General features: G+C 40.5%; 1 protein-coding gene across 5 annotated transcripts in view; it reads right to left on the bottom strand.

Moving 5' to 3' along the window:
- Positions 1 to 21,120, bottom strand: part of CACNB4 (calcium voltage-gated channel auxiliary subunit beta 4) — a 272,472-nt gene that overhangs the window by 35,335 nt on the left and 216,017 nt on the right. For all 5 annotated transcript variants that reach the window (XM_060302449.1, XM_060302450.1, XM_030852791.2 and 2 more), the window contains 5 exons: positions 14,493 to 14,623; positions 6,341 to 6,417; positions 4,778 to 4,797; positions 4,474 to 4,554; positions 3,072 to 3,130 (listed from right to left, as the gene is read on the bottom strand). In XM_060302449.1, coding sequence (XP_060158432.1) covers positions 3,072 to 3,130; positions 4,474 to 4,554; positions 4,778 to 4,797; positions 6,341 to 6,417; positions 14,493 to 14,623 — 368 coding nt within the window. The remainder of the gene's footprint in view (positions 1 to 3,071; positions 3,131 to 4,473; positions 4,555 to 4,777; positions 4,798 to 6,340; positions 6,418 to 14,492; positions 14,624 to 21,120) is intronic.

Raw genomic sequence — 21,120 nt, 5'->3', positions numbered from 1 at the left:
ATTCTGTAATAGTCAATGTTGGATTTTAATCCAATTTGTTGAATTATTTTTTAGCCAAGATCTGAAAAACGGTATTGAAGAAGCAAGCCTTTTAGCCGTGTTTTTTTTTTGTTGTTGTTTTTTCTGTTGTTTTTTTTTTGCTTTTTAGGCTCTTTCTGAAAAAGAAAAACTTTATCCTATTTTGTCTGACCTACTGCATTCATAACCAACAAAACACTGTGTAGGTTTCCACTAGAACATATTGTTTATGTTGTATTGCTGTGCAAAAGCCCACTGTGTAATTGTTCTCTTGGCTGGTTTCAATTAAAGACTATTTGTTGTTTTCTCTCCTTTTATTAATTGGTAAAACATAACACAGCAGATTGTCATGGCTCAGAATGTAAGGATATTCCCCACACAGCAGACATGTCAGAGTCATTGTGTATCCACATTGCACATTTCTTCTTCCTTACCAAAGTCTCTCTATATATACTCAACCAACGAATGCATTATCATTTTTCTGCTACACTGGCCTCTTCTAATTTGAAAGCAAATCCACTCTCCTACTCCCACTTTTAATGTCTAGCTTTCTCCAACTCTGCCATACATCAGATCTCTCTAGGGCTGAGTCTCTTTCTCCAGCTATTACTTTTGCTGTATTCTTCCTCATATCTCCAGACCCTCTGCTGTGCCATCAGACCCCATGGAACACTTGGCATTGAAATTTTAATTCTATTTCTACTAAAACCAACTTCAATAGTGTGTACAAGTGCTTGGTGAATCAGGTAACTCTAGCTGGTAAATCTCTGTTCTTACAATTAAATGCATTTCCTCTTTTTGGGTCTGAAGATTGAGGAAGAACCTCAGATTCTTCATTCTTGAAGGCAGTAATTAAGTCACTCACTTTCTCTTTGCTAAATTATAATAATTCCTTTCTTCTTTTCCATAGGTCCTACCTTTCAAACCTTTAATTATACTGCTGCTTACAGGGATGTTAAGTGGGGACCAAAACAATCTAACAGAAGCTGATTGCGTATAGGATGGCATTTGTTCAGCTCAAGGGCTATTATGGGGCCACAGGATGAGGCACTTCTCAGAACTTCCTTAAATAAAGGCACTGCAGGTTAGAACCATGTGACTCTAAGCACAGCTGAAGGAAGTGTGATTGACTGAGCCAGGCATGTCAGCTGCGGCCAACCCAGGGAGAGCTGCATGAGGGTAAGGGTGATGGCGTCTGTCATCAGAGGCAAGGACCAACACCAGTATTATTAACTTAACGAGTCAGAGTTCAGCTGTTTCTTTGTGATGCTTTTTTAAGAAGTAATTTCCCAGTAGTCAAAAGTTTTCCAACAGAAGAAGGTTATCCATCTACTTGTGGTTTGGGGACATAAGAGATTACCCTAAAAGGACTTTTACATTTCCTTCAAACTCCAAGAGTCTAGTACTCAGTGCTTTTCACTTGTTTTCTCTGAAATTACTTCATCCTCTGCCTATTTGTTTAAAAAAAACAGAAACAAAAAAACAGAGAATAGGATACATCCATGACTTTCTTATTAAGCCCTTTGTGTCCACTAGATAAATGTGGCAGACTATTATTTGTTCAGCAAAATCCATTTACTCTTCCTCTTGGGCACACAGCTAGACTGTAATTCCCAGCCTCCTTTGCAGTTAGGTGTGGCCACATGACTAAGTTCTAGCCAATGAAATGTGAGAATGATGTGAAGTCACTTCCAGGCCAGCTTGCTCCTCTCTCTACAGCTAATTGGAGAGACCAACCCCAGGTCTAGGGTCCCAAATGACAGGCAGGACAAACATTTTGCCCAGTCCTTCCCTCCTCCACACTACCCACCTTCCCAGCTGAGGAACACCTGCCTCAGACTATTAAATGAGCAACACTAAGCTTCCATTGTGTTTGATTCATTACACATTTTGGGCTCTACTTATTAAGGCAGCCTGGCCTGTACTAAGATACTTAGCAATTCATATAATGGCACTGAAGCATTCTGCTTTCTTGAACTAAAATCTCAATTATTGGAACTAAAATCTCAGTTTATTTTCTTTGTATATAGTCCCAGAAACTAACAAATATTTCAAACACAATTATCCAGAAGGTTTTTCTTTTGACAAATGCATACAATTTGTACTTAAAGCATTATCATGTTTGCTTTTTTCTTAAAATACCATATTTAAAAAAATCTATTTGTGGATATTTTAAAAATGTCTTCAAATACTTAAATATTTGGTAAGCTGGATGCATTTAACCATACTTAGCACACACTAAGTTTTCTTCATTTCTAATAAGTCTTCAGGTATTTGCACGTGGTTATTTTTACATGGAGTGCATTCTGAATTGTGAAAGAGCTTGGTACTTAGTATTGAGTCAGTATGGACTTTTTACCGTTTCTCTGCAAAATACAGAAACTCTTTCCAGATATTTTTCACAAAACTTAAATGATAAAATTTTCTGATGGTTAAAGACTGAGCCCTGTTGATAATGGGTCATAGGGGGATAGGATACATACAAAAGAAACCCATAAAATAGCAATGAAATGTCTAGTAAAACAAACCCAGAACTGAACATCCAAAGAAGTACTATTCCCTACAAAATAGTCATTTTTGGAAACTTATGATGAAAACATTTCTTGCGCTCTTCTTTTAAGGAAATTCAGTACTTTATACCTTCATATGATACACACGCATACATGCATGCACACGTACAATTCCCAAATGATACTACCCATCTTGACCAGTGAGGCACCATATTTGTCAGAAATATTCTATATTTTCATTATTTTTTATAAACATAAGCTTGGTATGAGTTCACTAACAAGTGAGAAAATAAAGACTAACACATATAAATAAAACTAATGGATAATTTTCCTTCTCAAGGTCCTTTTTCTTTAAGGGATTCAATGCTACACGTCATAACTTCATATTTTCAGAACACTTTCATTGTATTCTCCCCTGAACATTGAGTTAACTTTTAATTAGAGAACATCTGCAATCACCAGAAACATAGATCCACAAATCAATTTATCATTCATGTTTGGTTAAAGGAAAATAAAGAATACAAAAGCATCTGTATGCCTCACCTCCCATCAAACCTGTGCTTCAGGAAATCAAAGAGGGCTTTCTGCATCATGTCTGTGACCTTTGCAGAGGTGAAAAAAAAAAAGAATGAGGCAAACACACGCAGAGAGAGAAGTCAAAAGTGAGAGAGCTGAAAGGGAAGGCATTCTGATGGAGCCAAGATCTGATCACAGCCACTTGTCTGGTGGAGGTGGGACAGGGCAGGTGACCGTGGACAGAGTCTGTCATACTTAACCAGTTGCACTTACTCAACTTCCCCCCTTGGTTCTCCTCCAGGGTGTTGAGGCATGAACCAGCAGTGTTCACTAGATCCAAGGCAAACCCTCATCTCCTTTTAGGGGGTGGAACTGCCACCGAGAGTCCACGATAGGCTAGCTCTGTGCGCAGGTGCAGCCTATCCTTGGCGTACCTGAGTGGTGCCTGCCTTCAGTGAGGAGCAGCTAGAGCTCCTCAGGCCAGCCTGGGGCTCTGCCTCCTGCTAGTCTGTGCAAGTCGGTGGAAATTCTCCACGCCTAGGGCTGGATTTCTGTACCCTGCTCTCCTGCTCTTTCTCTGATGTTCCCCATTGAGAAGGGGAGAGGAGGAGAGGAAGGAGAAGGGGAAAAGGGAGGGTGGGTGAGAAGGAGATGGGATTCTTAAATCTGCCTCAAAGAGACTCATTAATTCACTCAACAAATGTGTACTGAATGCCTACTATGTGCCAGCCACTATGCTAACTCAGTGGGAAGGGTGCCTTGGAGGTTGCCCACCTTCAGATTTTAATGTCCTACCCACTTATTCTTATCCACGCTGGCATAAAGCCAAAATGGCAACATCTGAAATGCAGTGATCTAAGTCTTTACTCTTTTCCTTTTTGCATGGTTTTGTTTAATTAATCTCTGAAGGAGTTCACTAATACTTTTAGTGGAGTATTTTTTTTTCTTTAATATGGTCTTTAAAGTAAAGAAGCAGAGAAATGTTTGGTGGAATATGCCATTGTCTTGAGCACGCAGCAAGGTGAGATCTGTTGGTGCTCTGAGGTGAGGTTTGCTGGCATATTGCCTATATGTTCCCTTGTGCTGTTCATACTCTATTATTTCTAATAGCAACGGGAACAGTTGAGACAGAAAAAATCCTTTTCTTTGAATTGAATGCAGAGCAAATTTTTGACAAGAACTTCCCATTATAAATATTTTGAGGGAGCTATTTCTGAACACTGTAATACATGAAAGGCAAGAAGTGGGCCAGGGAGGGAAGAAAGAGTGAAGGGCCACGTAAGCCCCACGCTGCACCTCCTGCCTTCACGAGCTGAGGGCTGGCTTCTGTTAGGACCCGTGTGAAAGCAGACCCTGAGAAGCAAGCTCCAAATGGCTGTCACCTAGGTTCTTGATCAAGAACTGAAGCGTAACAGACTGGTATTTGTACCTCATAACCCTTCAGTGACGGCCCCACTAACACCACCGGACGCATGGATGGCACAACATCGTAGGGAGGGATGTGCTCCGTCTGAAAAAGATGATTGGACACGCATGACAAGGGGAGGGTCAGCACACCTCCTCCACAGCCACAACATTCACAATCCTCAGGTCAAATGAGAAATGATGACCACAGGTCCCACCAAGGAGACTCCTCCCTTATTTTATAGCCATTTGGGTCACTGAAATGGAGCATTGCAGGCATGTATGGATAGAAACCTTCACAGCAGATTTAAAAAGGAAACACAACTTACCACTTTTTGCTTCTGTTTTGCTAAAAGACAACAATGAGAGCCATATCAAAATATGCAATCTCTGTCATTGTTAGCACATGCTTTTAAAAGAAGGAAGAATGTACCAATTTGTCCCTGTCATTTTCGTCATTTTCCAATTCACCCACTCTGCAGAGCACCACTCTACTGTTTCATACTGGTCGGGCCAATTTTGAAGACAAATGCAAAAACAGACAACTTCCTCCCCGTTAGAACGGGCTTATATCCTGATTTCATGTGGGGTGGGGAGGGTGGATTTCATAATAACATTGGCTGGGCCACTCACAGGCCATGGGTTGTTCCTGTGCTGGACACACCATGCAGTGTGGCTGACAGCAACTTGGACAAATCAAATTTGATAAAAAGAAACTTAGAATAACAATTTGGATAGTAATGATCATTACCTCACTCACTAGTTATTTTTGGATTTGTAATTTTGGTGAATTATCAAAAAATTTTGCGGTTCTTTTTGTGTTCTTAAGTCTTTCTGCTCACTTTCCAGAATATTGACACATTTTTCCTACTATGTTGCTCTTAATTTCAAGTAAGTTTATAATCAGTTATTCCTGTTCTTTCTTGTTTGTAATAGTGAAAAGCTGCAATGACCTAAATGTCCAACAAATGGGGATGAGGCAAAATATACTCAATATCTGATTAAAGTGGCTTTGTGGCCACCCAATCAGGTCCAGTCCATTTGCGGACAACCCAGAGACCCAGAGTTTGGCTCAGAGCCATGGAAATCAGGATTCACATGAACAAGGACCCAGATACTCAGATCTGTTCCAGAATCAATCCAGTTTCCTGCAGTTAGGATAGACCAGGATAGACCTTGGATCTGTCATTCTGAATTGGTAATCCTGGATGACTTAATGCAGCATCAATTCTGGGCAGAATGAAATGAGCCTATAGGAGTCAGGGAACGTGGTGGAAGAAAAACTCCTGCTTGAATACCTCCACAGTTTCTAAATACACAACTCCTGATTGGGCCGCCACTGCCTCTTCATTACCATTAATTCCAGGGCTCAGTTATCTGCTGTCCAAACAGAAGTGAGGTCATCTGGGCTTAACCTCATTCTCTGCTTCAACCCTCTCCACCTCCACCGCCCAGGCTGTACCAACACACCCTAAAGTTTTACATGGAGACTTAAATAGAGCATTTTCTTCAGACTTTACAACTTTGTAAAAACTTTTTAATTGGTTGGCCCTCACCATCTTAAAGTCTGCTGGGTTTCTGGGTGGAATAATGAACTTGCTTCTGAATGATTTATAAAATAGAGGGCAAATAAGATTTTACAAAGTTATATTACCATGATCTGAATTTCTAGTACCACAAGTACCCTTTAGATCAAATCAAATGACCATAGAAAGCAAATGAGCAATGAAAAGTTAAGTAGAAAAATCTTTAAGTCAAGTTTTTAAATTGCTTCCAAATTAGTAAAAATACTTGCATGAACTTTCAAATATTAAGAAAGGAATACATTCCATTAAAAAAAGGTCTAACTGAAAAAAAAAAAAAAAAAAAAAAGGTCTAACTGAAACCCTCACCTGTTGATGTGGGGGTTGCTCGAAATGTCCCTGATACCATTTCTCCAAGACTTGAAGAAGAATTTCCACTGGATTTCCTAAGATACAGAAAAGGAACTTAAGACTCATTCCCCAAAGATGGCAGAGTAGAAGGATGTGCGCTCACTCCCTCTTGCAAGAGCACTGGAATCACAACTAACTGCTGAACAATCGTCAACGGGGAGACACTGGAACTCACCAAAAAAGATACCCCACATCCAAAGACAAAGGAGAAGCCATAATGAGACGGTAGGAGGGGCGCAATCACAATAAAATCAAATCCCATAACTGCTGGATGGGTGACTCACAAACTGGAGAACACTTATACCACAGAAGTCCACCCACTGGAGTGAAGGTTCTGAGCCCCACGTCAGGCTTCCCAACCTGGGAGTCCGGCAACAGGAGGAGGAATTCCTAGAGAATCAGACTTTGAAGGTTAGCAGGATTTGACTGCAGGACTTCGACAGGACTGGGGGAAACAGAGACTCCACTCTTGGAGGACACACACAAAGTAGTGTGCACATCGGGACCCAGGGGAAGGAGCAGTGACCTCATAGGAGACTGAACCAGACCTACCTGCTAGTGTTGGAAGGTCTACTGCAGAGGGGGGTGGCTGTGGCTCACCGTGGGGACAAGCACACTGGCAGCAGAAGTTCTGGGAAGTACTCCTTGGTGTGAGCCCTCCCAGAGTCTGCCATTAGCCTCACCAAAGAGCCCTGTAGGCTCCAGTGTTGGGTCGCCTCAGGCCAAACAACCAACAGGGAGGGAACCCAGCCCCACCCATCATCAGTCAAGCAGATTAAAGTTTAACTGAGATCTGCCCACCCGAGCAACAGCCAGCTCTACCCACCACCAGTCCCTCCCATCAGGAAGCTTGCACAAGCCTCTTAGATAGCCTCATCCACCAGAGGGCAGACAGCAGAAGCAAGAAGAACAATTCTGCAGCCTGTGGAATGAAAACCACATTCACAGAAAGATAGACAAAATGAAAGGGCAGAGGACTATGTACCAGATGAAGGAACAAGATAAAACCCCAGAAAAACAACTAAATGGAGTGGAGATAGGCAACCTTCCAGAAAAAGAATTCAGAATAATGATAGTGAAGATGATCCAGGACCTCGGAAAAAGAATGGAGGTAAAGATTGAGAAGATGCAAGAAATGTTTAACAAAGACCTAGAAGAATTAAAGAACAGCCACCTAGAAGAATTAAAGAACAAACAAACAGAAATGAACAATACAATAACTGAAATGAAAAATACACTAGTAGGAATCAATAGCAGAATAACTGAGGCAGAAGAACAGATAACTGACCTGGAAGACAGAATACTGGAATTCACTGCCGTGGAACAGAATAAAGAAAAAAGAATGAAAAAAAATGAAGACAGCCAAAGAGACCTCTGGGACAACATTAAACGCAACAAAATTCGCATCATAGGGGTCCCAGAAGCAGAAGAGAGAGAGAAAAGACCCAAGAAAATATTTGAAGAGATTATAGTCGAAAACTTCCCTAACGTGGGAAAGGAAATAGCCACCCAAGTCCAGGAAGCACACAGTTCCAGGCAGGATAAACCCAAGGAGAAGCACACCAAGACACACAGTAATCAAACTGACAAAAATTAAAGACAAAGAAAAGTTATTGAAAGGAACAAGGGAAAAACAACAAATAACATACAAGGGAACTCCAACAAGGTTAACAGCTGATTGCTCAGCAGAAACTCTACAAGCCAAAGGGAGTGGCACGATATATTTAAAGTTATGAAAGGGAAGAACCTACAACTAAGATTACTCCACCCGGCAAGGATCTCATTCAGATTCAATGGAGAAATCAAAAACTTTACAGACAAGCAAAAGCTAAGAGAATTCAGCATCACCAAACCAGCTCTACAACAAATGCTAAAGGAACTTCTCTAAGTGGGAAACACAAGAGAAGAAAAGGACCGACAAAACCAAACCCATAACAATTAAGAAAATGGTAATAGCAACATACATATCAATAATTGCCTTAAACGTGAATGGATTAAATGCTCCAACCAAAAGACACAGGCTCACTGAATGGATGCAAAAACAAGACCCATATATATGCTGTCTACAAGAGACCCACTTCAGACCTAGGGACACATACAGACTGAAAGTGAGGGGATGGAAAAAGATATTGCATGCAAATGGAAATCAAAAGAAAGCTGGAGTAGCAATACTCATATCAGATAAAATAGACTTTAAAATAAAGAATGTTACAAGAGACAAGGAAGGACACTACATAATGATCAAGGGATCAATCCAAGAAGAAGATATAACAATTATAAATATATATGCACCCAAGATAGGAACACCTCAATACATAAGGCAACTGCTAACAGCTATAAAAGAGGAAATTGACAGTAACACAGTAATAGTGGGGGACTTTAACACCTCACTTACAACAATGGACAGATCATCCAAACAGATTATTACTAAGGAAACACAAGCTTTAAATGACACAATAGACCAGATAGATTTACTTGATATTTACAGGACATTCCATCCAAAAACAGCAGATTACACTTTCTTCTCAAGTGCACACAGAACATTCTCCAGTATAGATCACCTCTTGGGTCACAAATCAAGCCTCGGTAAATTAAAAAAAAATTGAAATCATATCAACCATCTTTTCCAACCACAACGCTATGAGATTAGAAATAAATTACAGGGGAAAAAACATAAAAAACACAAAACACATGGAGGCTAAACAAAATGTTACTAAATAACCAAGAGATCACTGAAGAAATCAAACAGGAAACCAAGAAATACCGAGAGACACATGATAATGAAAACATAACGATCCAAAACCTACGGGATGCAGCAAAAGTAGTTCTAAGAGGGAAGTTTATAGCTATACAAGCCTACCTCAAGAAACAAGAAAAATCTCAAATAAACAATCTAACCTTACACCTAAAGGAACTAGAGAAAGAAGAACAAACAAAACCCAGAATTAGTAGAAGGTAAGAAATCATAAAGATCAGAGCTGAAATAAATGAAACAGAAACAAAGAAAACAATAGCAAAGATCAATAAAACTAAAAGGTGGCTCTTTGAGAAGATAAACAAAACTGATAAACCATTAGCCAGACTCATCAAGAAAAAGAGGGAGAGGACTCAAATCAATAAAATTAGAAATGAAAAAGGAGAAGTTACAATGGACACCACAGAAACACAAAGCATCCTAAGGGACTACTGCAAGCAACTCTATGCCATAAAATGGACAACCTGGAAGAAATGGACAAATTCTTGGAAAGGTATAACCTTCCAAGACTGAACTGGGAAGAAATAGAAAATATGAACAGACCAATCACAAGTAATGAAATTGAAACTGTGATTAAAAATCTTCCAACAAATAAAAGTCCAGGACCAGATGGCTTCACAGGTGAATTCTATCAAACATTTAGAGAAGAGCTAACACCCACCCTTCTCAAACTCTTTCAAAAAACTGCAGAGGAATGAACACTCCCAAACTCATTCTATGAGGCCACCATCACCCTGATACCAAAACCAGACAAAGGTGTCTCAAAAAAAGTAAATTACAGACCAATATCACTGATGAACATAGATGCAAAAATCCTCAACAAAATACAGGCAACCAGAATCCATCAACACATTAAAAGGATCATACACCATGATCAAGTGGGATATATCCCAGGGATGCAAGGATTCTTCAATATATGCAAATCAATGTGATACACCATATTAACAAATTGAAGAAGAAAAACTATATGATCATCTCAATAGATGCAGAAAAAGCTTTTGACAAAATTCAACACCATTTATGATATAAACTCTCCAGAAAGTAGGCATAGAAGGAACCTACCTCAACATAATAAAGGCCATATATGACAAACCCACAGCAAACATCATTCTCAATGGTGAAAAACTGAAAGCATTTCCTCTAAGATCAGGAACAAGACAAGGATGTCCACTCTCACCACTACTATTCAACATAGTTTTGGAAGTCCTAGCCACGGCAATCAGAGAAGAAAAAGAAATAAAAGGAATACAAATTGGAAAAGAAGAAGTAAAAGTTTCACTGTTTGCAGATGACATGATACTATACATAGAGAATCCTAAAGATGCCACCAGAAAACTACTAGAGCTAATCAATACATCTGGTAAAGCTGCAGGATACAAAATTAATGCACAGAAATCTCTTGCATTCCTATACACTAACAATGAAAGATCAGAAAGAGAAATTAAGGAAACAATCCCATTCACCACTGCAACAAAAAGAATAAAATACCTAGGAATAAACCTACCTACGGAGGTAAAAGACCTGTACTGAGAAAATGGTAAGACACTGATGAAAGAAATCAAAGATGACACAAACAGATAGAGAGATATACCATGCTCTTGGATGGGAAGAATCAGTATTGTGAAAATGACTATACTACCCAAAGCAATCTATGGATTCAATGCAATCCCTATCAAATTACCAATGGCATTTTTTACAGAACTAGAACAAACAATCTAAAAATTTGTATGGAAACACAAAAGACCCCAAATAGCCAAAGCAATCTTGAGGGAAAAAACCAGAGCTGGAGGAATCAGACTCCCTGACTTCAGATTATACCACAAAGCTACAGTAATCAAGACAGTATGGTTCTGGTACAAAAACAGAAATATAGATCAATGGAACAGGATAGAAAGCCCAGAGATAAACCCATGCACCTATGGTCAACTAATCTATGACAAAGGAGGCAAGGGTATACAATGGAGAAAGCCAGACTCTTCAATAAGTGGTGCTGGGAAAACTGGACAGCTACATGTAAAAGAATGAAATTAGAACACTCCCTAACACCACACACAAAAATAAACTCAAAATGGATTAAAGACCTAAATGTAAGACCAGACACTATAAAACTCCTAGGGGAAAACATAGGAAGAACACTCTTTGACGTAAATCACAGCAAGATCTTTTTTGACCCACCTCCTAGAGTAATGGAAATAAAAACAAAAATAAACAAATGGGACCTAATGAAACTTAAAATCTTTTGCAAAGCAAAGGAAATTACAAACATGACGAAAAGACAACCCTCAGAATGAGAGAAAATATTTGCAAACGAATCAACGGACAAAGGATTAATCTCCAAAATATATAAACAGCTCATGCAGATCAATATTAAAAATATAAACAACCCATCCAAAAATGGGCAGAAGACCTAAATAGACATTTCTCCAAAGAAGACATATAGATGGCCAAGAAGCACATGAAAAGCTGCTCAACATCACTAATTATTAGAGAAATGCAAATCAAAACTACAATGAGGTATGACCCCACACCAGTTAGAATGGGGATCATCAGAAAATCTACAAACAACAAATGCTGGAGAGGGTGTGGAGGAAAGGGAACCCTCTTGCACTGTTGCTGGGAATGTAAATTGATACAGCCACTATGGAGAACAGTATGGAGGTTACTTAAAAACTAAAAATAGAATTACCACATGACTCAGCAATCCCACTACTGGGCATATACCCAGAGAAAACCATAGTTCAAAAAGACACATGCACCCCAATGTTCATTGCAGCACTATTTACAATAGCCAGGTCATGGAAGCAAACTAAATGCCTATTGACAGACAAATGGATATAGAAGATGTGGTACATATATACAATGGAATATTACTCAGCCATAAAAAGGAACGAAATTGGGTCATTTGTAGAGACGTGGATGGATCTAGAGACTGTCATACAGAGTGAAGTAAGTCAGAAAGAGAAAAACAAATATTGTATATTAATGCATATATGTGGAACATAGAAAAATCGTACAGATGAACCGGTTTTCAGGGCAGAAATAGAGACACAGATGTAGAGAACAAATGCATGGACACCAAGGGGGGGAAGTTGGTGGGGGGTGGTGGGATGAACTGGGAGATTGAGATTGACATATATACAGTAATATGTATAAAATAGATAATAAGAACCTGCTGTATAAAAAAATAAATAAAATTAAATTCAAAGAAAAAAAAGACTCATTCCCCAGATTCCTTCGAAATAGAACTTGAGAGTACAAAGCTTTCTTTGGCCTTAATCCACTAAGTAATTCAAAACACACCAAGTCCTGCTATAGAGTACTTCAAGGATCTGCCCAAATGTTTTCTTTGACCTCCTTTCTCAGAGAAAGTGGGAAACTATCTAGGACCTGGAAATATTTTGCTAAAGTATGTCTCCTAATTATTCAATGCAGAAATGAGGCAAAAGAATCACTACTAGGAATGTTCTTGTGAACTGTCTTTTTAACCAACACTGGTCACCAGTACGCTAGCTGGATGTCAAACACAGCTCAAAACAAGCAGTAGGATGTGGAAGAAGCACTTCTTATGTGGGGATCAGAATTAAGAACTGGCAGTAAGGATTTGGTCATGAATAATATTATGGAATGGAACGGAAGCTCATTCGTATTGGTTCCTGCATGTGGCTTGGGAAGCTTCCCTGGAGCCCACCAGGGCCCTCAGGAGCCCACCTTCCCACTTCTCCAGTGTCCTTTCCTTCAGTGCTTAAGTATGGTCCCTAGAGTTAGGACAATCTGATTTCTCCTCCTGGCTTTGCCCATTACTAGTTGTGGGACCTTGGCACACCATATCATATCTTTGTGCCTGAGTTTCCCCATCTCTAGAAGGAGAAACTATACTTCACAGTTGGTATAAAGATAAAAGAAGATCATGTCTTTGAGCTCTTGGTTTTACTCTTGTGCCTGTGGGCAAAGTAAGCCTTTAGTTCAGAAGTGTAAAATAATTTTATGGAATAATAATAATAATAGTAGAATAACTTTGGAAATGGTGATAATAATTCATTTATTATTTCATTCAAATATCTATTGAGTATTCACCGTCCTAGAAACTAGGAATACAACAGTGGGGGGAAAAACAAAATTCCTTCCCTTATACAGACAAATTCTAACGGGAAATATCAGTATCAAACAGATGAATAGGTAAATATATAGTATTTCTGACAGTAATAAGTGCAACAGAGAAAACTGAGTCGGGAGAGAGATAGGAAGCAAGGGAAGAGAAGTGGATTCAACTTTAAATGTGGTGGCAGGAAAGGGGTCATTGAAAAGGTGATATTTAACTAAGATCTGAAGCAGATGGAGTGATCCAGTGGAAAAGTGAAGAAAAGCGTCCAGTAAAAGGAAACAGCAATTACAAAGGTCCTGAGACAGGAAAATGTGTTCCCACATGGAGCAGCATGAGAGATAAAAAGTCTAGAGAAGAAGTAATAAGAGGGATTAATCATTAATAATGTTATAGGCATGATAATTAAAAGTGGGCTAACACTCTACTTTTGTGATCTCCTATCACTGTTTAAGAGGTTCCCATTATGACAAAGGCAAAAGGGCCCCTGAAGAACAGAGGAGTTTTTGAAACAGAAAAGGATCTAATAGAAAAAGGAGGTTGAGAGTTAAGAGAAAGAACTGATTCTATTTTAGGACTTTCAAAAAATGGTAACACATACCAAATCAGTACTTCAATGTAGGCTCACAATATATGCAGGCTCAGTATGATTCTGATTTCTCCTCTCAGGTTTTGCTTGTATCCCTGGGACCTTTAAATACCTGCACTCTGAGATCTTTGTGGCTACTTCATGAGTTCACTAGAGGTTAATTCATCTGAAGCTGGACAGAGTCTTACCCCAAGTACCAAGCGATGGCAGCAGCCACAGAAAACCCTGGACAAAGTGCTACTAGTCCCGGGATGGTATTGCATGTGCCATGGCATTCTGTGCCCACTTGAAAGAGAGTCTCTGAAAGTTAACCAAGAAGAGCCATGATGCCAGGTCAGGCCAGGCCCCCACTTACTGTACTGAGAAAGGATACCCTACACGACTCTCACAGAGGAAAGCTTAGGTTCCCAGGAGGGTTTGCTGAAGCCACAGAAAACAGTCTCCACTGTGGAATTCGTGTTGATTCCAGGGGTGTCCAGGCTTCAGCACACAATGGGGAGAGTGAACTATGTGAAACCCTTTTGTGTCAATTTCAGAAACACCTTGCACATAGAGAAGTAGCTTTTACTTTGAAAGCATATATGTTTAACCTAATAAGCAAACTTGAAAATATCACCTAATTTTCCTACTTCCTCCAAAAAACTTTAGAGAAAGGAAGGAGCCTTACCCTCCGTGAAAACGTCCTCTTTTTTGTTCTTGCTGAATCCGTATGTTCTCCAATCTAAGTGGACTTGGGATGAAGCCAATCTCACAGCCTTCTTTCACCAGCCTTCCTATCCACCAATCATTGTTATATTTCTGGAATGCAGGAATAAAACTGCTCTCAACAGTAAGTCACTGATCTTCACATTTATAAATCTCAGGGGACCAAAAGAATGCAACACTATATTATATAATATTATACTATACTCTATTACATACACAAACACGATTTATAGTATATTATACTATATTATATATATCTGGGATGGAGCAGTCCATAGAAGAAACCAAACTTTTAATCTAAAGGCCCAGAGAGTAAACACTTGAGGGTTTGCAGGCCATATGGTCTCTGCTGCAACTACTGTAATCTGCTCTTATGGTGTGGAAGCAGCCACAGTCAATACGTAAACAAGTAAGCACAGCTGTGCTTCAACAAATTTTTTCTTTCCAAGAAAGGCAGCAGGCTGGTTTCAGCCTGTGAGCCACAGTTTGCCAATCCCTGGGCAAAAGTCAGGTCTTAACATCTGGATTCCTTTGGTCCTTGTCAAGAAGCTCTAGCCAATTGTTAAGGAATAGATTTTACATGGATAAATAGGCACCCATGTAACTGGAACTCTGGAAGACAGGATCGACAAGTCTAAGACAAAATACACTGAAGAGTCTGTTTTTTTGTCAAAAGCTTTGAGGTAAAAATTCCACCCTACTATCTGTATTCTACTCTCTCTGGGGAAAAATTATAATCTTCCAAATATAGGTTTGCAAATCAAGGTCCATCTTACTACCTGAAGAAAAACAAGCCTACTCTTACAAAGGCTAAGCGTGTTATACATAAGTGGAATTTTTGAAATAATCTCCAAATGGCCTGAAGCCCAACAGGAATGAAGGAATTTCCATTTAAATAAAGTTCCATGACACATAAACTTGGGAAACAAACCCACACAAAGGCTTCAGCCAATATGGGGTGAACATGGTCCTATGTGATGGGCCAGCAAAACTGCATTTGTAATGATAGATTTGCTGAATCCTAGAGGAGGAGGCATAGTTAATCCAAGCTACCTGCCTCAAGGGAAGGTTTCTGCTAGGTGATTTCTAGAAAGCAGATATTAGTCCTACTGTTTACATCCTCCAGAGATAATTCCAAAAACTTCCTTTTGTGTCTTTAACAGTGTTGGGCAAGGTAACTCTCTCTCTTTGATCCAGAAACCATTTAGTTTTTTCGAAATGTAACTCTCTATGGTATATTGTGCTTAGCTCAGAGAACAGTAGAATTTATAGTATATGACATTGACACGCTGTGAAGGAGGAATGGATGATTCTGTTGAATCATCGCAGCATGAAATTCCAGGTAACTGAGTAATTCTGAGTAACAGCTTCACACTCAAAAGCAAAAAGATATGATTTAGAGATTTGGCCTTTGTTATGCACACAGCTCCTACACAAGGCCCGCATGGCATGCAGTCTGAGCCTGCACTGAAGAAAAGAGTTGACCTAATATAAAATCTTGAACAATCTAGGTCTCAGTTTCTTCCATCTTTCCATCGTTTATTTCAGGATAACAGGCCTGAAATACCAGGCCCATTTATTTTGGAATTAACAAAAGGCAACGGGACCCTTTCAGAATGCTTGGTGCACAGACCTGGAATTTAAATTTTACTGTGGTAGGGACAAAACACACAATGAGTCATAGTTTCCTAGGGCTTAAGTTACTTCCGGAAATCAAGTTAGCCCACCGGAACACTAACTTACTAAGTCGTATCCAAATAAACTTAAGGGGTTTCTGAAGTAGTTAACACAACTTCCCAAGATGTTTTACCTTAGTTCTAAGAAACAGTGAGAATCTGACTTAACGTTAATGAAAGTTCTTTGAGCCAATTTGGGGAAAGCTGCGTTGTATGTTCAAAAGCTTATTAAATCGCCTGTCCTTTGGTATATGTGATAAGGAGAGCTGTAGCGTTTCTCTGCATTGAAGCTTTTCGTTACTGAGGCAGTATTTATAACAGAGCATATACCAAATGGCCTTCTAGGTGATGGATGAGAGGAAAGGCTACAACTCGATTACAGAAATATGTTCCTTTGTGTTGATATTCTGGAAGCACACGCCAGTTTTCTGGCAAGGTCACCTTAGTGTTCCAATTCTTCTCATTTCCCTAAAACGATGAGCACTTTCTCTTTCTGAGATGTTTCCTTATCTGCGACCTCGTGAAAACACGTGGCTCAAATCCACATAGGATTACCAACTCAATACTATACATCAAACTGCCAGACAAGAGAAAGTCACTGATGAAGGAGCACATACTTCAAAAAAGCAACCCACTGGACAAATGGAGAAGATTGATGGAATGAAGGAAAGCAATAAAATATAGCAAGGTGGGGATAAGGGTGTGAGTAGTGTGCATGGAATATGTGAAAACTTCTCTTACCATTTAAAGTGCTGCTTCTCCTTGGAAACGATGGGTATGAGCAGCTAATGAATACGGTTTGGTCATTTTTGATGGGAATGGTGAGACAAAGTCAATGTAACCATTCAGATGTCAGGGTACGTGTTTCAGGTAAAGAGTCCTTGTCTTCGAGGCAAATATGGATATCCCCACCACATACACGATTGAGAAAGCAGAAGCCATCAACTCAGTGCTTCCTCAGCTTCTTATAACCAAGGCTCTGAGCTGTGTGTGCCTGCACTCATCTTTTTCCTGCATGTTATAATGAATCAGTGTTCCCCTTCGTATCAGAGGTCTGTCTCTCCTCTCGGGGTCTGGATCCCACGCTTCCAGACTACCAAAAACTTGACTCCTTTGCCTATCTCTCCTTTCCCATCAATCTCTCCCTCTCTCTCTGGTGGTTAATAGCAGCATGTACTGGTGCTCTGATAGCTCCCATCTTGAAAGGAAAGCTCTTTGGACTTCATACACTCTTCAGTCTACTGCCCGGTCAGTGTCAACTCCCTTGAAAGCACCGTCTGTGCTTGCTAAATATACTTCCTAACTCCCCTTCTCTCCTCATTACACTCCATCCAGCTTCTGTCTCTCTGTCTCCACAACTCCAGACAATGGTCCCAGTGACTTCGTTGCTACTGACCACTTTGCCAACCCGACATCCATTCCTTTCTCCTCGTCTTAGGTGACATGTCGCAACACTGGCCACAGCTGGTTGCTGCCCCCTTTTGGATACGCTCTTCTCTCTTGATGTCCATGCCTTGCTCTGTCCTGATTTTCCTCCCAAATCTCATGTTTCTCCTTTTCCTTAATTGTTGAATCTTTTCATGCACCCCACTTTTGCAGGATGGAATTCCTTTGAGTTTGATCCAGGGCTGTTTTCTCTCCTCCCTCTCCTCTCTCTTTAGGTGACTTCTGTCATTACCTCAGCTTTAAATGCCACCGGGATAAACTAATGATCCAAACTTATTTCTTTGGCCCAACCCCGTCCTCTGAGCTCCAAATTCTTACATCTAACTTCCTCCTTCATATCTCCTTTGAGATGTCTACTCCCTAACCTCCCTTCCCATCTGTCCTCACTCCACCCTGGTCAACTCCATCCTAGTTGCTCAATTCATAAAGCTTGATTTCCTTGATCATCTTGGATTTCTCCCTCAATCTTAGTTCCTACATGTGCATCAGCAGCACAGATCACTGAACTTCCACAATATATGTCAAAGGTGTCTACTTCTTTCCATCTCACTGACACCAGGCCAGCTCAGTCCCATTATCTCTAATCTAAAATGGTTCTAACAGTCTCCCTGATTCCGTACTTACCCCACTCCAATCCACTGTCTCTACAACAATCAGAATAGCCTTCAAATAATAAATTCATCCCACTCCTCTGCTTTTAAAGTCTTCAGTGCCATCTTATTATACTTAGAATAAAATATGAAGTCTTGCCGTCACCTTAAGGTCCTACTTGACCTGTGCCCTGCTTACTTCTACAACTCTGTTTCCTGCTACGGGCTACTGCGTTCCAGGCATATGACCTTCTTCCAGTTGATTGATTGTGCCAGCTTATTTTGTCCTACCACAGGGCCTTTACACATGCTGTTCCCTCTCCCTAGAAGGTTTCTTCTTTTTTTTTTAAGGCTGGCTACCCTGCGTAATGGTCACATACTCAGAAAGGCTTCTCTGATCACCCCTATATTTAAAAGTATATAACCTCCTCATCCCTATATTTTAAGATTCCCAGCATCCAGTTCATTTTTTCCACAAAGCATTCACAATTTGTAATGATTTATTTTTTCATTATCTGTCTCCCCACTAGAATTTAAGTCCATGAGGGAAGGTACTCTGTCTTTGTTTACAGCTGTCAGACAACATCTGTCAGACAACATCTGTCAGACAATATCTGCCAACATTAGCACACACTACATGCTCAAGAACTATATCTTGAATGGAACAAAGGAACAAATGTAGAATTTCACCCAGTTCACGTGGGCACAATGCAAAGACAGTGAGACATCTGTAGACATCCCAGTGTTTGACCTACTTGCTATCACATAGTTAAAAAATTTTAAATGTATATGTCTTGGTGTCATTAATGCTATTGTAGAATACAGAGTTTTGAAAGACAGTGATTTTCAAATTGTTACATATTAACTGTGCACATCTTGTTTTGGGCCAGAGGGTAAATGCTGGTGTCTCAGTGACATTAAGTGACAGGTTTATGTTGATCACATTCCTCAGGCTCCTCAGGGTCAGGTTTCACTTTATTGTTCCACCCTTACACTCTCCTTTTTCTTTTTTTAAAATGTTTTTTAATTAGTAAACTTTATTTTTAAGAGTAGTTCTAGGTTCATAGCAGAATTGTGGGAAAAGTACAGAGAGTTCCCATATACCCCTGCCTCCACACATGCATAACTTCCCCCACTATCAACATCCCACACTAGAGTGGTACATTTGTTACAATGATGAATCTACAATGACACATTATTCTCACCCAGAGTCATGTTGTACCTTCTATGGGTTTTGACAAATGTGTAATGACATGTATCCACCATTATATCCACTCTCTGTTTTCTAAGATCCAATTTCTAACGGCTCCTTTCCAGCAGAGCCAATGGAGACTATCAAGTAGTAATGTCCTCCAATGTATGCCTCGAGCCCCACTGGAAAATCCTGTGCAGAACAGGGAAGTTCAAGGAAGGCAAGACTTTCCTCCTGACTCGGCCTACTTCTTGTGCCAATATTCCGGATGCCATCTCCTTCCCTCTACTCCCCTCATTCTATCAGTTAGGTCTTTTCCTTCCCATATATATCACTGGGTTCAACATCTCAGCATGGAAAACATATTAAAATCTTTCCCATCCTAAAAAAACAAAAAAAAGCAAATAAACTTGTAAAAACACTCCCTCAACTCTATGCTGCCTTCTCCTGGCTAAAACCTGTCCTCCTTTTCAACTCAAAGCACTTAGGAAGAGCAAACTGCAATTCCTCTCCTCTGGCCTCCACATTATGTGGGGAAAGGCCCATTGAGTAACTCCATGGGAGGTTCCCAGTGCCCCAGACACAGTGCACCTAATAGCAAATTCATAATCACGTCACCCCTGTCACTAATCTTCTCCCCTCTCGGCCTTCTTTATTTTGATAGCTGACACCACCCTCTGCCCTTTCAGGTGAGCTAGAGAAACTGCCCTCCATCCTTCATTTCTCTTCATCTCACTTTCTCCACTATCCCCCCCCCCCCCCCCACCATGTGAAATCTTCCAATCTGGTCTATTTGCCTCTTAACTCTCTCTCCAAGCTGCTCCCTCTTTCTATCATCTCTGCTTCAGCCACTGTCTAGACTTACCATGTCTCCCCAGCCTCTGCAATACTCCCTCGACCATCAGAGTCACCATGCTAAGATACGAGGCTGGTCACATCCATCCTTTATTTAAAATTCCTCTCCAGCCCACTGCCTGGTGATCGAGTCCAGCCTCCTTGCCATGGCCTACGAGGTCCTTTCTCATCTGGCCCCTGCCTCTCTGACGTGGCCCATCCTCTGTACCACTCCCCGCTTACCGCCCTCCAGCGGTGCTGTGCTCATTGCCCCTGGCTGTCCCTTCCACCTGAAACCGCCACCCCTCACCCCAGACTGAATTCAGGCTTCACCACTTCTGAAGAGCTTTCCAGCCCCCCACCCTCCTCTTCCTGAGCCGGATGGTCCCTCCTGCTCTTTCTTTGGGCTCCCACAACACCCATTCAATTTTACTATAACAGAACTTCTCAACCCATGCAGAAACTATGCACTAGTTTGTCTCCCCCACCAGACTCTGAGCTCCCTGGCCGAGGGGACAGTGGACCTTCAGCTCTGATCCCCAAATGCCCAGCACGATGTCTGACATAAAGGAGGATTTCAATACACCCAGGTTGAGTAAATGAAAGTTTTTGATGTCACTATTCCATCTTTCAAGATGCGAGGCCTCAAGTGCTCAATCCCTCAAGGTTTCTATTTCCCAAAGTCCTCTGCCCTTCTCTTAACTTTAACAATTTAATTATTATACTCTGTAGTGTTGGTTTGGCGGTCAAGGTCCACGGGACAATAATCCAGATGTTTATAATTACAACGTCCCTTGTAAATGGTGCCTTCTGGGTAGGAGCCATGCCACCAAACTCACGTTTCCCTAAATT

Source organism: Globicephala melas, chromosome 7 (genome assembly GCF_963455315.2).
Source record: "Globicephala melas chromosome 7, mGloMel1.2, whole genome shotgun sequence".
Lineage (NCBI taxonomy): Eukaryota > Metazoa > Chordata > Mammalia > Artiodactyla > Delphinidae > Globicephala > Globicephala melas.
The sequence above is the reverse complement of the archived record's forward strand: the minus strand, read 5'-3'. Positions and strand labels throughout refer to the sequence as shown.